We start from the raw sequence: 17565 nt of genomic DNA, 5'->3' as shown, positions 1-17565 counted from the left end.
GCTCAGGAAGGGAACAGAAGAAGGAAGAGAGCAAATTTTGACAAATTAGAATGGACATACTGAATTTGAGAGGACTATAGGATGTCCAATGCACAGTGAGGAAATGGGCTTGGAGTTTAGAAAAGAGGACTTCTTCAAAGCAAAAGATTTGAGAAGCGTCACACATAAGGCAGTGCCTGAAAACCTGCATGGGTGACAGCAACCTTGAGAGCAAAGATATGCAGAAGGAAGAAAGACAAGGACAGAACTCAGGAACAACACAGAGGAACTAGAAGGGAGGTTACAAAAGAGATTGGAAAAGAGGTCAGAGAGTAGAAGGAGAACCAAGAAAGAGAGACATCAGTACAAAAAGGGAAGAAAAAGTTCTGAGAAGGAGTGAATGATCTCCATGTGAGCTGATGCTGTCCCTGATTTTACTGTTAAATGAAATAAGTTACAAAACAGTATGTTCAATATAATGTTACTTTTTCAGTGAAAAACTACGTATGACTGAATACTTAAAAAGAACAATAATAAAAACCAAACAATACAAAGGCCTGTGGTGATGTCTGAGAATTAGGGATGGAAGGGTTGAATAGGGAAACTTTAATCTTTCTTTCTTTCTTTCTTTCTTTCTTTTTTTTTTTGAGACGGGGTATCTTTCTTTGTTACACAGGCTGGAATGCAGTGGTGTGATCATAGCTCACTGCAGGTCCGACCTCCTGGGCTCAAGTGATTCTTCCACCTTAGCCACTTGAGTAGCTGGGACTACAGCTGTACACCACCACACCCAACTAATTTATGTATTTTTTTGTAGAGGCAGGGTTTCATCATGTTGCCCAGTCTGGTCTTGAACTCCTGGGCTCAAGTGATTCACCTGCCTTGGCATTCCAAAGTGCTGGGATTACAGGTGTGGGCCACCATGCCCAGACCCTTTAACTTTGAATTTTGTACCATTTTGTACAGTTTGAATTTATTACAACAAACATACATTACTTTCTTACTAAAGTTTCAAGCACTGATCAACAATATGATATTAGATTACCAGAGAGGACAAGAAAGATGAGACTGAAAAGAGGCCATTTGCTTGCCAAGAAGAGACTCTGGTTCAGACAGGAATGTGAAAGTGTACTGCCATCATTTAAAACCCTGCTTCTCAAGCTTTAAAGTGCATAAGAATCACATATGCACTTATGCACAGGGGATCTTGATTCAGTAGGTCTTGGAAGGAGCCTGAGATTCCCCATTTCTAAAAACCTCTCACGTGATATCAACGTGGCGGATCCAACCTGCACACTTTTGAGTTGCATGATAAGTAATCAGAATGCAGGAAACAAGCTCAAGGGCAAAGAGACCATGATTTCCCAAAGTGTATCCCCTGGAATATGAACCCAAAGGCACACTATAATAAAAAAGTTTCTACAATCAAATAGGTTTCGTAAAAATTATGTACTTATCCTGATTAATCACACTGGGTATCAGTGCTTTTATAAGAATTTTTAAATTGGCTTTTTACTTGTACATTCCTAACTGTTAGGGCTAATCTTGTAGAAAGGAAAACATATCTACCCCCGTTAGAATCTAATGTTTATAACCGGTCATCCTAGAAGGTGCAGGGTAACAGAAATACAGGGTAGCAGGAGCTCAGGGGTATACAAGAAGGAAAACTGAAGTATGAAGAAAGAATTGCATTTTGTCTCCAGTGCAATAACTGCAGAGGTCTCTGAAAGGTGAGAAAGCTCCAAAAGTAGACGTTGTTAGAGCATGTGCACCAGTAACCCTGGTGCTCCTCCATGGTACATGCAATGATGCCATTGAATATCAGCCAAACCTTATATTTTTCTAAATATTTCTAGGCTTTTCTGAAATTTTGTCCAGCATCAACAGGATGGCTCATCCCCAGATACCTGTGAATGAAAAAACTTAAATGTATGCCTATGGCCAGAAGCTTCAGTGGACAAGAGCAGGAAACCACAGAAGCTGACCTGACCTCACTGCTGCGGGGAGTCAAGCTTGGCATGAGCACAAACCTGCTTTCCATGAACAGTGATTAAGAACAGCCTGGGGCTGGGCACGGTGGCTCACGCCCGTAATCCCAGCACTTTGGGAGGATGAGGTAGGCGGATCACCTGATGTCAGGAGTTCGAGACCAGTCTGGCTAACATGGTGAAATCCTGTTTCTACTAAAAATACAAAAATTAGCTGGGCATGGTGGCAGACACCTGTAATCCAAGCTACTTGGGAGGCTGAGGCAGGAGAATTGCTTGAACTGGGGAGGCAGACGTTTCAGATAGCTGAGATTATGCCACTGCACTCCAGCTGCGGCAACAAGAGCAAAACTCTGTCTCAAAAAAAGAAAGAAAGAAAGAAAGAACAACCTTGGGGATGCTGGGCAGTGCTGATCCTTTCTCACCTGCTGAGCCAGAGCAAGTGAGACCAAAAGGAACCTCAGAGCTCAAATTGCCTGCTGGCATTGCTCAATCACCTGCTCAGGACCTCCAGTTCTTGGCTGCTTCAGAATGCCCTTTTAGACTCTTCATAGATAGTGCAGTGGAGCAGTGAGTTTCAGTGGGAGACCAGATTTCAAAGGACCCCTCAGCGCAGAGGATAGTGGAGAGTATTCACCCTGGCACACCTTCATCTTTTGAAAAGACTGCTACTCCCTCCTCTCTACCTTCTAAACTTTGCAGCACAGGGTCCAAGCCATATGGGGCAACTTGTACAGAGATTCAAATGACACCAAATTGGCCATAAAAGATGCTCTGAAGCCTTTGCATTCACAGCTGCAGTTTTCCATCTCCTCAGCTCTTCATCAAATGTCTCGCCAGTCAGTCCCAGCTGTTGTCCTTGTTTCTCAATAGGCCTGCAAAATTCCCTTTTCTCTTTAGCCCTCGGATTTATTTACTTTTGAGAATAAACATATTTGAACAGCACTGTGCACATGGTGACTATCTCAGGAACATTAGTTATGGGATCAAATGGAGACACATGCCTGTTACAGTGACATGAACACATTGCTCAGCATGACGAAAGCTTGACTGCTTCAGGGCCCCAAGGGGCTAAAGGTTGTCCATGTTACTGCTGTTTCCCGTGGCTCCCTGCAAGCTGCAGGGTCTTTTCCTACCACAGTTAAGAGTAGCAAAAAAAATCCAAAATGGTTTTAATATTGACCAAACAAACACATTCCCACCATTAAATTTGTCTTCAAATATCTTCCCTGTAACACACACTAAATACACTTTCAGCTCTTAAAGGAGAGCTATTTGGGAAATCAAGAGTCAGCCCCCACACCAGGCCATGTGTCTGAGCCACCAGCAACCAGGCATCTTTTTATTTCAGTCCTCTAGGTTCCTCCATTCTATTCCAATGTGTTAATTTAAAAAAAATTAGAAGCTAGCTTCCAATTTAAAATAACGAGAAAGATTTCGTCCTCTATTTTTATATGAAGCACTTTAACTGCTGCTAACATCATTCAAATTAGCATAGATACAGGAAAGAGGGTGTACCCTTGAAATCATTTATCTCCAAAAGGCAAAGAAAGCACTTCTAAAATAAGGAAAAGTAGAAGAGATGGGTAGGAGGGGACCCTGAATAAAGTGAGGGTTTGTTTTAAAGTCCTACCTGAGTGTTCTCTCCCCAGGAACCGGGTAGAGGTTCTCTAACTTCACCCATTAACAAAAATAGAATAAGTAGCACCTCACTTAGTCAGGTGAGTCTAATTCCTTTCTTGAATTCCATAAGACAACTGCAATCAGGTGTGGTGAACAATTTTGGGAGAAGAATCTCTTGTACACATATAGTGTCTGGGAAATAAATAATGAATTCCATTTTTCTTGCATTTGAAGACTCGCCTCAAAATTTTTCATAGGGAGAACATAATGACAACATTAAATTCATTCAAAGTAATAAGAGATTTTAAAAATGAATGAATTACCTTAGGTTTTGCTTAGGGACAAGAGAAAACTCTGGATCCAACTGTGATACCTGTCTTGCCTGACTCACAAGGACACAAAAGCCTTATCAAGGTTCAAATCCCTTGCCCTTGAGTAAGAGAAAGGATAAAGCTTAGCTCCACTTTGCACACTTAAAAAACAGGCCTGCCTAGCAAAATAGAATATGCTAGTGGTGGGTTTCAGCACCTTCAGGGACGGAGCAGGGGGCCTGGACCAGAGCCTGGACAATGACAAGAAAAGCATCGCTTTCCCGGGGAGGAAATCCAGCCCTGGAATGGAAGGACAGGCACATGCACTCCACTCAGGAGATCCTGGAGTGAACGCAAAACCGCTCATTACCAGGGAGGCTGGGTTCAGCCAGTTCTGGCTCGCCCTGAGCACATTGTTCTGCCACCGACTTCTGTCCTAGCTGTGGATCTGAATTCTCTCATCTCCTCCCAACCCCCTTGGAACTATTCTCTGGTCAACTGTTTGATCAGCATGGGGATAACTCCAGGGCTGAGCCAGAACCGCCCCTACTGAATGCTCAGAACACCCAGAGGGAGGACACTAATCAAGCCTCTCTGCTGCAGTCGGATCCTTTACCTTTTTGTTTATTGAGAAACAGCAGTGGGGGTGGGGCACCAGGGCCTAGAGGCCCGGGGCCCTTTGTGGCCGCAGGACTTTGGTTGGAACTTGCGTCTTCCTCAGGCTTCCGTGGCGACGTGGACGTCACGGGCTCCAGGGCTCCGTCTCCAGCGGGCAGCTCCGGGCCAGGCTGGGGCTCAGCCGAGGGGTATTCGAGGAAGGAACCTGGCTCAGGCAGGCCCCGCTGGCTGGGCGCGCGTTCCTCGGCCCGGGCTCCCGTCTCCTCCCGGATGGCATCCAGGGCGCTGGGCTTCATTGGGGGCGAGTCCTGCTCCCGCTTGGGGCTCTCCTCCGAGGCAGAGGAGGCGTCGCAAGACTCGATGATGAGCTCGCTGTCCAGCTCGGCCTCGCGCTCCTCCCTCAGGATGCTGTACTGGATGGACGGCGAGGCGGGCGATGGCGGAGGGCCGCCCACGTGGCTGAAGCTCACATAGCTGGAAGGCAGCGAGTCCTCCGCGGCCATGGGGTCCTCGGACACCAGCTCGATCTCTGAGTCCCCCGACTCTGCGCTGCTGGCCTCATGGTCCAGGGGGCTGGGGATGGTTGGTGGTCCGGGCCTGGCCTTGACCTCCGGCCTGTCGGCCAGCTGGCCCACCTGCCGTGCGCTCTCGGAGGTTTCATACGATAAGCCCTTTGCTTCTTTGATGGCGGTGATCAGCTCATCCTCGGAGATGCTGCCTTTCCCCTGGGATTCTGCAGCAGATGGTTCTGTCGTCCCACAGAGCGAAGGAGAGCCAGGGAGGCACACACACGGACAGACAGATGGACAGAGAGAGGAGAGATAAAACAAAATTCCATTAGGGGAGATGTTTTGTCGTTGCTTGAGAAACACATATCTCATTAGCACAAAAATAATCTGTTTCCAGGGCTATGCTGGAAAGACAGGCCACCTGAACTAAAAGGCTAATTACTATTATGGCCCAATTAATCAGTGTTTTACAGACCTATCTTCAGCTAGCTATTTTAAAAAATGACCCAGCAATATCTTAGCAACAGAATCTCAGTTGGTTTTCCTGTTTCAATGCAGAGAAGATTCTACAAGTCATCGTTTCAATTTATGATTCATTCTCTTAGGGAACTTTTTCAATTTCACAGATTTCATCAGATAATCTGGTGTATATAACTCTAATTAGACCCACTGATATCAACAAATCTGAAAATCACCCATTATTCCCTGTCCATTACTGTTTATCTCCTCTCATTTAATAAGACAAAGACAGGTAATTTGGAGCCTTGGATACAACTTGGCTTCTGAGCTTTCTATTTCCCATAACAATCAATATCATTTTTTTGCAACTAAGTGGAGCAGTGCAAGAGATCACTTCTGCCAATTCCACCAAGCAGGCTGTGCAAATTACTATAATGCATTATCCTGCAAGGCTTCCCATAGAGGCAGCCCACTGTTTTCCTTCCTTTCTTCTCCTCTCTCACTTCCTCTCGAGAAGAACAAAACCTGAAAGTCAGCCCTGGTCCCCTGGGTGAATGCCTGCCTTCTGCCTGATGTTTATCCAGATGGCTTAAAGGCTTCACTGGGAATCTTGCTGAGCTTTCTCTCCTGTGGATGAGACAACCTGGGATCACCATGACAACAGTGTTCAAGAGCTTAGTTTTCTCTTGCCATACAGAAGGGCTTTATTTCAGAATATCTTAGTGGAATCTGGTCCTTTTGTTAGCAATAACTGTTGCATTTCTCTAAAGCTTTGAAGGATCTGTGGCTTTAGAACTGTGGGAGAACCCCAATGGATAAAACATTTTAGATTTTCCTAATTCTTTATAAATCAGAATTGATTTTATTCTTTATCTATATTCATTCAACTGTTATTTATTGAGAAGCTAATATGTGTTAGGCCCTCTTCTATACACTTGGGATATATTAGTGAATGAAACAGATAACAAAGTCCCTGCTTATATTCTAGCGGAGGGAACACAATCTATAAACAATATATACAGTAGATAAGTAAAGCATATAGTATGTTAGATGATGTTAAGTGTTATGGAAAAAAGTAGAGTAGGGTAAGGGAATCACATGTTCTGGTTCAGGGTAGCGATGAGTTTGTAAGTTTAAATAGGGGAGTCTGTATAGGCCTCATTGAGAAAGTAACCTACATTGAACACTTGAAGCAGGTGAGAGAGTGACTCATGAAGATATCCAGAGGAAAAGCATGCCAAACAGAGGAAACAGATAGTGTAAAGGCTCAGAGGTGGGAGCTGCACTGATTTCTAGATATCACAAGCAGGTCTTTATGTCTGGGCAAAGTGAATAAGCTGGGAAGTAGGAGAAGAGATCAGTGATGTATGGAGCAGGGGAAGATCATGTAGGATCTGATGGGGCTTTTATTCTGAGTGAGGTTGGAAGACATTGGACACAAGACTTTGGACACTGGTTTTTGTTGTGTAAGCAGAAGAAGGATATGATCTATGGGTTCCCCCCTTCCTTTTTTTTTAGTAACTTAAAACAACAACCACTTCATTATCTCTCATGATTTATGTTTTTAAAAATTTATTTTATGATCCCCAACTCTATTTTTGTAGTAGTTCCTTAATAAGTTGTACACATAGTTGTTTGATATGATTTCAGACAGTGTAAAAGTGTAAAAGTTATGCCAGCTTACTTCTGAGTAGCTGACTAGAGCACTGAAAAAGAAGATAAGGAGTAGTGTAAGTTAAGAAATGTTGTGTGCCTCCAGAGCACTGCTAGTAGCAGTAGCAACTTCTGCTGGGTGCCAGGTACTTTACATATGGAACTTAGGGATTAGGGACAATAGATTAACCTACTTGTCCAAGGTCACTGTAGTGGTTTTCTCTCTTTGCCCCCTTGGATCCATTCCTTTCTTTCTCTGCCCTGTCCTGTGCTCTGAGAGGCTGACCTACATAGAAGGCATACCCAGGAACCCTTTCCCTCTGGTTTCTGGTTGTTTTTAGCCAACAGGAAGCCTGAGCACTGGGATGAGGGAGATGTTGAGATATTTATACCCCCTGCTGCTTCTGAAGCTCCAGCTCTTAGCAGGCTTTGAGAATGCTGTTCCTTCCTCTTGCTGTTTAGGTCTAGGGGTAGTAATGGCTCCCTAATGTTAAGGATTTGCCATCATATGTTGGTTTTCTTGACCATCTTTACACATCTGTAAATAGCCCCTTCTCTAAACTCTCTTCAGTCAAACCCTTGAGTGTGTCACTTGTTTCCTGCTAGGACCCTAAATGATATAGCTCCATGGTTAGAAATGATTTGACCTAAATTTAAATGCATGTCTATTTCATGTGTTTTATTATATCATGCTACATCTTTTTAAAAGGGGGATGCAGTCTGAGATGCGGCATGTTATATTTTGGAGCACGAGAAGGAGAGGAAAAGTGAATTGGAAAACCACATGCAAAAGAATAAAATTAAACCCCTATATAATATCATATTTTAAAATTTCCTTCAAATGGGTCAATAGCCTAAATGTAAGAGCTAAAATCATAAAACTCTAGAAGAAAATATAGAAGTGAATCTTCATAACCTTGGATCAGACAATCATTTTACATATATGACACCAAAAACAGGAGCAACAAAAGAAAAATTAATAAACTGGGCTTTTGTGCTTCAGAGAATACCATCAAGAAAGTGAAAGCATAATCAACAGACAGGAGAAAATATCTGCAAATCATATATCTGATAAGGGACTAATATCTAGAACATATAAAAAAACTATTATGACAATAATAAAAAAGTAAGCCAATTAAAAATGGGTAAAAACTTGGATAGCTCTCAAAGGTGACTGACAGATGGCCAAAATGCACATAAAAATATGCCCAACATCATTATTCACTAGAGAAATGCAAATCATTTCATACCCACTAAGATGGCTATAATCAAAAAGTCAGATAATAACAAGTTCTGGCAAAGATGTAGAGAAATTGACACATTTACACACTGCTGGTGGAATGAAAAATGTAATTGTTTTGGACAAAAGTCTGGCAGCTTCTTAAATATTTAAACATAGAGTTATCATATGACCCAGCAATTCCACTCCTAGATATCTACCCAAGAGAAATGAAAGTATACATCCAAACAAAAAACTTGTACATGAATGTTCATAAAAGCATCATTCATAATGACCAAAAAAGGTAGAAACAATCTAATGTCCATCAACTGTTAAATGGATAAATAAAATGTAGTATATCCATACAAAGGACTATTATTTAGACATAAAAAGGAATGAAGTACTGATATGTGTTACAACATGGCTAAATACTGAAAACAGTATGCTTAGTGAAATAAGCCAGTCACAAAGGACCACATGTTATGTGATTCCATTCATATAAAATGTCCAGAATAAGCAAATTTATAGAGAAAGAAAGTAGATTAATAGTTGTAGGGAGTGGAGATTTTGGAGGATGAGAAAAGGGGGTGCAGTGTTTCTTTTTGGGGTAATGAAATGCTCTAAAATTTATTGCAGTGATCGATCACAACTCTGTGAATATACTAAAAACCATGGAAATGTACACTTTGAATTGTATAGTATATTGGTTATATCTCAATAAAGCTGTTTAAAAAAAAACAGAAGAAGACTTGGCCTTGAATCTAAATGTACAAGAGAACTAACATATTAGACTGTATTACGAGTGAAAAGTAATGCTTTTATTATGTTAAGTCACCGAGATTTTGAAATTTACATGAATTCTAGTGAATACATCATTTCACTCTGGATTCTGCCATTACTGCTTGCCTCAGTTCACTGGCAGCTTCCCAGTCGCTTTTGAGTTCTCATCATATTTGACTTATCAACAGTATTTGACACACTGTCCACTCCTCCTTTGGTGTCTGCAACACTACTTTCTTCAGATTTTCCCCCTCGCTCTATTGATCTCCTCTCTTCCCAGCCATGAAATGGTGGTCTCCCCCAGAGTTCTGCCCTAGGATCTCTTCTTAGTCCACTCCATCTCTAGGTGATTTTACCAACTTCCACCATCACTAGGTCCCAATTACCATTACTATGCTGATGGCTCACAGTATTTCCTGCCTCTCCTAGAGAATAAGAAGAAAACAAAACAGAATGGGCCAGGTGCAACTGTGTAGTACAAAGTTCTAGAGGAACTTAGAGGAGGTCATTGAGGAAGTGGCGCTTGAGTTGATCTTGGAACACAAATAGAACCTTGAAAGGCAGGCACTGTCCAAGGGTGAACTCCACCAGCAAATATATGGAGGTAAAAAAGTAAGGGATCTGCTCAAAGAATGACAAAATCAAACATTTAACTGGAGTATTGTTGGGAATGATGCAGGCGATGTAACTGAAAATGAAAACAGGCGGGAGGCCCTGAAAACTAGTTTAAAAGTCAATCGTGAAGAAATAGGCATATGGAGGGGCCAAGATGGCTGAATAGAAGCAGCTGCAGTCCCTGCCACTCATGGAAAGGAACGAAAGGGGAGAATGACTACAGTAACTTCAGCTGAAATATCCAGGTCCTTGCACTGGAACTGATTAGGGAAATAACACACAGAGAATAAAGGACGGGGTGACGGCCCACCCAGAAGTGACACACAGCCAAGGGAAGCCCCCTGCCTCTCGGCCAAGGGAAGCAGTAAGTGACTGTGTGATCCCAGAAAACCACGCTTCTTCCACAGATCTTTGCAACTCTTGTTAGGAGATCCCCTGATGAGCCCATGCCACCAGGGCCTTGGGTCTGACACACAAAGCTATGTGGAGTCCTGGCAGAGCAGCTGCTTAGGCATACACAGAGACTCAAGAGCTTTGCATACTGCAGCCCCAGGATCCCCCAACAAATGTGCCTGCAACTCAGGCAAGGTGGGCAGTCTGCACATACCCCTAGGAAAAGGGCAGAATCCAGGGAGCTGAGAAGTGTTGTTCCGTGGGCCCCACTTCCGTGGCACCTCACAAGATAAGGCCCACTGGCTTGGAATTCCAGCCAGACACCAGCAACAGAGTGGAGCCTGACTGAGACTGGATGGAGCCCATGGTGGGAGGGGCGGTCACCATTTCTGCTCTTTGGTCAACTCAGCCATTCCAGCCTGAGGGCTTTGGAAAGTCCAAATGGTCCAAGAAGGAAGGGTACCTCCAGCAGCACAATACAGCGCCTTTGTCAGATTGTGGTCAGACTGCTTCTTCTTTTTTTTCTTCTTCCTTTTTGTCATTTTTTGAGACAGAGTCTTGCTCTGTTACCCAGGCTGGAGTGCAATGGTGTGATCCTAGCTCACTGCAACCTCTGTCTCCCGAGTTCAAGTGATTCTCCTACCTCAGACTCCAGAATAGCTAAAATTACAGAGGTGTGCTACCACGCCTGGCTATTTTGTATTTTTAGTAGAGACTGGGTTTCACCATGTTGGCCAGGGTGGTCTTGGAACTCCTGACCTCAAGTGACCTGCCTACCTTGGCCTCCCAAAGTGCTGAAATTATAGGTATGCCCCACTGCGCCTGGTCAGACTGCTTTTTAAAGCAGGGCCCCATCCATTTCTCCTCACTAGGCAAGAATCCCCGGCTAGACCTTCCAGCCCCATCTGCCAGCACATATTAGGGAGAGAGCTCCGATCTCTCCCTGGGATAGAGTACTCAGAGGAGGGGAGGGCTGCCACCTGGGCTGGTTGGATGACTCAGCCATTCAAGCCTGGGGACTTTGGAGAGTCCAAACTGACAGGAGCAGAGACAGTTTCCCACCATGACGAGGCTATTTTGTCGAGGCCAGACTGCTTCTTTAAATGGGACCCCAAACCACTCCTTCTTGTAGGGTGGGTCCTCCCAGCTGGGGCCTCTGGCCACCGCTGCCCATGTTCTCCCTGGGATGAAGGCCTGAGGGACAGGACAGGCCGCCACTTTGCCCATTCAGACTTCTTAGCTAGTCTAGCCTGTGGGCCTTGGAAAGCCCAAACCAACTGGGGACTGAAGGAATCTCTAACACAGCACAGCTGCTCTAGCAAAAAAAAAAAAAGGCAGACTGCTTTAAGTGTGTCCTTGATCCCGTTCCTCCTGACTGGGAAAGACCTCCCAACCAGGGTCTCCAGCCATCACCTACACCACATTCAGGCTGGCAACAGGTCAGTACTCCCCTGGGATGGAGCTTCCAGAGGAGGAGGCAGGCTGCCATCTTTGCTATTTCTCATACTTCACTGCTGATACCTCTATGTATGGGAAAAAACCAAGGCAACTAGGGTCTGGAGTGGACCCCCAACAAACTGCAGCAACCCTAAGGAAGAGTAGACAAATTGTTAAAAGAAAAACAAACATAAAACAACAAAAACAGTAACAAACCCACAGAAACCCCATCTAAAAGTCAGCAATCTCAAAGATCAAAGGTAGATTAGCCCACAAAAATGAGAAAGAATCAGTGCAAAAATGCTGAAAACTCAAAAATCCAGAGTGCCCCTTTTCCTTCAAATGACTGCAAACCTTTCTACCAAGGGCTCAGAACTGGGCTGAGGCTGGGACAGCTGAAATGACAGAAGTAGGCTTCAGGAGGTGAGTACTAATAAACTTGGCTGAACTAAAGGAGCATGTGGCAACCCAATACAAAGAAGCAAAGAATCTTGATAAAACAATACAGGAGCTGACAGCCAAAATAGCCAGTGTAGAGAGGAACATAACTAACCTTCTAGAGCTGAAAAACATACTACAAAAACTTCACAATGCAATCATGAGTATTAATAGCAAAATAGACCAAGCAAAGAAAAGAATCTTAGAGCTTGATGATTATCTTTCTGATATAAGACAGGCAGAAAAGAATAGAGAAAAAACAATAAAAAGGAACGAAGAAAACCTCTGAGAAATATAGAATTATGTAAAGAGACTGAATCTACAGCTGAATCATGTACCTGAAAGAGATGGGGAGAATGGAACCAAGTTGGAAAACAACTTCAGAATATTATCCAGGAGAACTTCTTCAACCTAGTAAGACAGGCCAACACTCAAATTCAGGAAATGCAGAGAACTCCAGCAAGATATTCAATGAGAAGGTCAACCCCAAGACACATAATCGTCAAATTCTCCAACATCAAAATGGAAGAAAAAATGTTAAGGGCAGCCACAGAGAAAGGCCAGGATACCTATAAAGGGAAGCCCATCAGACCAACAGTAGGCCTCTCAGCAGAAACCCTACAAGCTAGAAGAGACTGGGGGCCAATATTCAACACTGCTAAAGAAAAGAATTTCAACCTAGAATTTTATATCCGGCCAAACTAAGCTTCATAAGCAAAGGAGGAATAACATCCATTTCAGACAAGCAAATGCTGAGGGAATTAGTTATCACCAGGCCTGCTTTGCCAGAGCTCCTGAAGGAAACATTGAATACGGAAAGGAAAAACCATTACCAGCCACTACAAAAACACACTCAAGCATACAGACCATTGACATGATGAAGTAACCACATAAACAAGTCTGAAAAATAGCCAGCTAGCATCATGTTGACAGAATCAAACCCACACATAACAATACTAACCTTAAATGTAAATGGGCTAAATGTCCCAATTAAAAGACACAGAGTGGCAAGCTGGATAAAGAACCAAGACCCATTGGTATGCTATGTTCAGACTCATAAAGCAAGTTCTTAGAGGGGGACCAATATTCATAAAGCAAGTTCTTGGAGGGGGGCCACTTCTGATACAGAAGAAAAGACAGAATAATCAAATAAACAAAATTAGAAATGATAAGGGAGATATTACCACTGACCCCGTAGAAATACAAACAATGGGGGGGGATCCCAAGATGGCTGAATAAGAGGCAGCTATGGAACGCAGCTCCCAGCAAGAGAGATGGAGAAGCTGAGTGGTCTCCACAGTTACAAACAAGGTACCTGATTCATTTTTTGGGTCTGGTTGGACAGGGGGTATAAACCAAATAGGGCAAGTTGAGGCCCAGGAGGTGCATGCAACTGACTTTAGAACCAGGGGATCTCCCCCTCTGGGACTTCAGTTCAGATACAGTTCTCCACCCAAGCCCTCCACAACCCACAGAACAGGAGATCTTCACCGGTCTGAAAAGCCTCAGTGAGCTGCCTGAACAGGGCAGAACAGCAATTTCAGCAGGAGCCGCAGCTGTCAGCATAGATCTAGGTGGAAGCACTGGCTGACGCTGAGAAAGCCAGAAAGCTGGCTGGAGGGAGTTACCTGCCCCTAGAAAGAAGGGGAACTGACAGCAGGGAAACAGGCCATAAAGCAGGGTGGACCTCCCCTGCACAAAGCCTAGGAGGCTAAAAAACTCTCACTTCAGAGTTTCACACCCAGAACATCAATTAGAGAGCGACCAGGAATGATTGAGCTTGTTGGGGGAAGTGCAGCCACCATCGCAGAAGCTGGTCTAATTTTCCTGGGTAAATAAAAGATGCAGGAGCTCCACTGAATCTGTGGCAGCCCAGCAGTGCCTCTGCAGACAGACAAAGGAAAGGGTGCTTCCCTAAGCAGCTACCTGAGATCAAAGCTATATAAATCCAACAAGATGGGAAGAAACCAGAGCAAGAAGAAAGAAACCATCGAAAACAAGAATGTCTCTCCCCTATCACAAGATCACAACTCCTCAACAGCAAGGGAACAAAGCTGGATGGAGAATAAATTTCATGAACTGACAGAAGCAGGCTTCAGAAGATGGGTAATAACAAACTTCTCTGAGTTAAAGGAACATGTTGTAACCCAGTGCAAAGAAACTAAAAACCTTTCAAAAAGGTTAGATGAAATACTAACTAGAATAACCAGCTTAGAGAAGAACATAAACGACTTGATGGAGCTGAAAAACACAGCACAAGAACTTTGTGAAGCATACACAAGTTTCAATAGCTGAACAGATCAACCAGAAGAAAGGATATCAGAGGTTGAACATCAACTCAATGAAATAAAACGAGAAGGCAAGATAAGAGAACATAGAATGAAAAGAAATGAACAAAGCCTCCAAGAAATATGGGATTATGTGAAAAGACCTAATCTACGCTTGATCGGTGTTCCGGAAGATGACAGGCAGAATGAATAATCCAAGCTGGAAAACACTCTTCAGTATATTATCCAGGAGAACTTCCTCAACCTAGCAAGGCAGGCCAACATTCAAACACAGGAAATACAGAGAACACCACAATGATACTCCTTTAGAAGAGCAATCCCAAGGCATATAATCATCAGATTCACCAGGGTTGAAACGAAGGAAAAAATACTAAGGGCAGCCAGAGAGAAAGGTCAGGTCACCCACAAAGGGAAGGTCATCAGACTTACAGTGGATCTCTTGGCAGAAACCCTACAAGCCAGAAAAGAGCAGGGGCCAATATTCAACATCCTTAAAGAAAATAACTTTCAACCCAGAACTTCATATTCAGCCAAACTAAGCTTCATAAGTGAAGGAGAAATAAAATCGTTTATGGACAAGCAATTGCTGAAAGATTTTGTCCCTAACAGACCTGCCCAACAAGAGCTCCTGAAGGAAGCACTAAACACAGAAAGGGAAAACCAGTACAAGCCACTGCAAAAAAGAACCAAATGGTAAAGACCAACGATGCAATGAAGAAATTATGCCAACCAAAGGCAAAACAACCAACCAGTAATAAAACAGCAGGATCAAATTCACACATAACAATATTAACATTAAATGTAAACGGACTAAATACCCCAATCAAAAGACACAGACTGGCAAATTGGATAAAAAGCCAAGAACCATCAGTGTGCTGTATTCATGAGACCCATCTCACGTGCAAAGACATACATAGACTCATAATAAAGGGATGGAAGAAGATTTACCAAGCAAATGGAAAGCAAAAAAAACCAGGGGTGGCAATCCTGGTCTCTGATAAAACAGACTTTAAACCAACAAAAATCAAAAGAGATAAAGAAGGGCATTACATAATGGTAAAACGATCAATACAACGAGAAGAGCTAAATACTCTAAATATACATGCACCCAATACAGGGGCACCCAGATACATAAAGCAAGTCCTTAACGTCCTAAAAAGAGACTTAGACTCTTGCACAATAATGGTGGGAGACATTAACACTCCACTGTCAATATTAGACAGATCAACAAGACAGAAAATCAACAAGGAAATCCACGACTTGAATGCAGATCTGGACCAAGCGAACTTAATAGGCATTTACAGAACTCTCAACCCCAAATCCAAAGAACATATGTTCTTCTCAGGACCACATTGCACTAACTCTAAAATTGATCACATAATTGGAAGTAAATCACTCCTCAGCAAATGCAAAAGAACGGAAATCATAACAAACAGTCTCTCAGACCACAGTGCAATCAAATTAGAACTCAGGATTAAGTAACTAAAAACCGCACAACTTCATGGAAACTCAACAACTGGCTTCTGAATGTCGACTGGATAAACAATGAAATGAAGGCAGAAATAAAAATGTTCTTTAAAACCAACGAGAACAAAGACACAATATACCAGAATCTCTGGGACACATTTAAAGCAGTTTCTAGAGGGAAATTCATAGCAATAAATGCCCACATGAGGAGCAAGGAAAGATCTAAAATCAATACCCTATCATCAAAATTGAAGGAGTCAGAGGAGCAAGATAAAAAAACAAAAACAAAAACTCAAAAGCTAGCAGAAGACTAGAAATAACTAAGATCAGAGCAGAACTGAAGGAGAGACACAAAAAACCCTTTAAAAAATCAACAAATCCAGGAGCTGGTTTTTTGAAAAGATCAACAAAATAGATAGACTGCTAGCCAGACTAATAAAAAAGAAAAGAGAGAAGAATCAAATAGATGCAATAATAAACAATAAAGGGGACATCACCACTGATTCCACAGAAATACAAACTACCATCAGAAACTACTACAAACAACTCTACGCACACAAACCAGTAAATCTGGAAGAAATGAGTAAATTCCTGGACACTTGCTCTCTCCCAATACTAAACCAGGAAGAAGTTGAAACCCTAAAGAGACCAATAACAAGGGATGAAGTTGAGGACACAATTAATAGCCTACCAAAGAAAAAAAGTCCAGGTCCAGATGGGTTTACAGCCAAATTCTACCAGAAGTACAAAGAGGAGCTGGTACCATTCCTTCTGAAAATATTCCAAACAATACAAAAAGAGGGAATCCTCCCCAAATCACTTTATGAGATCAGTATCATCCTGATACCAAAACCAGGCAAAAAGAACAAAGCTTAAGGCATCATGCTACTGGACTTCAAACTATACTACAAGGTTACAGTAACCAAAACAGCATGGTACTGGTACCAAAACAGATATATAGAACAATGGAACAGAATAGAGCCCACAGATATAATGCCACACATGCACAACCATCTGATGTTTGACAAACCTGACTAAAACAAGCAATGTGGAAAGGATTTCCTATTTAATAAATGGTGTTGGGAAAACTGGCTAACCATATGCAGAAAACTAAAACTGGACCCCCTTCCTTACATGTACGAAATAAATTCAAGATGAATTAAAGATTTAATCATAAGACCTAAAACCATAAAAACCCTAGAAGAAAACCTAGGAAATACCATTCAGGACATAGGTATGGACAAAGATTTCACTACAAAGGTGCCAAAAGAAAACTTCAGGCCAATATCAATGATGAACATTGATGCAAAAATCTTCAATAAAATACTGGCAAACCAAATGCAACAGCAAATCAAAGAGCTTATTCATCATGATCAAGTAGGCTTCATCCCAGGGAGGCAAGGCTGGTTCAACATATGCAAGTCTATAAATGTAATCCACCACATGAACAGAACCAAAGACAAAAACCACATGATTATCTCAATAGATGCAGAGAAGGTCTTTGACAAAATTCAACAGCCCTTTATGCTAAAAACACCAAAGAAACTAGGTATCGATGGAACGTATCACAAAAGAATAAAAGCTATTTACGACAAACCCACAGCCAATATCATACTGAATGGGCAAAAACTGGAAGCATTCCCTCTGAAATCTGGCACAAGACAAGGATGCCCTCTCTCACCACTTCTATTCAATATAGTATTGGAAGTTCTAGCCAGAGCAATCAGGCAAGAAAAAGAAATAAAGGGCACTCAATTAGAAAAACTGAGGTGCCAAAAGCAACTGCAA

General features: G+C 42.6%; 1 protein-coding gene across 5 annotated transcripts in view; it reads right to left on the bottom strand.

Annotated features, from left to right (window-relative positions):
- The window catches only part of RTN1 (reticulon 1), a 468840-nt gene that overhangs the window by 129179 nt on the left and 322096 nt on the right, over positions 1-17565 (bottom strand). For all 5 annotated transcript variants that reach the window (XM_032246118.1, XM_032246119.1, XM_032246116.1 and 2 more), the window contains one exon: positions 4518-5267. In XM_032246118.1, coding sequence (XP_032102009.1) covers positions 4518-5267 — 750 coding nt within the window. The remainder of the gene's footprint in view (positions 1-4517; positions 5268-17565) is intronic.

The sequence above is a fragment of the Sapajus apella genome, unplaced genomic scaffold (assembly GCF_009761245.1).
Source record: "Sapajus apella isolate SASKATOON/1434 unplaced genomic scaffold, GSC_monkey_1.0 scaffold59, whole genome shotgun sequence".
NCBI classification, from domain to species: domain Eukaryota; kingdom Metazoa; phylum Chordata; class Mammalia; order Primates; family Cebidae; genus Sapajus; species Sapajus apella.
The sequence above is the reverse complement of the archived record's forward strand: the minus strand, read 5'-3'. Positions and strand labels throughout refer to the sequence as shown.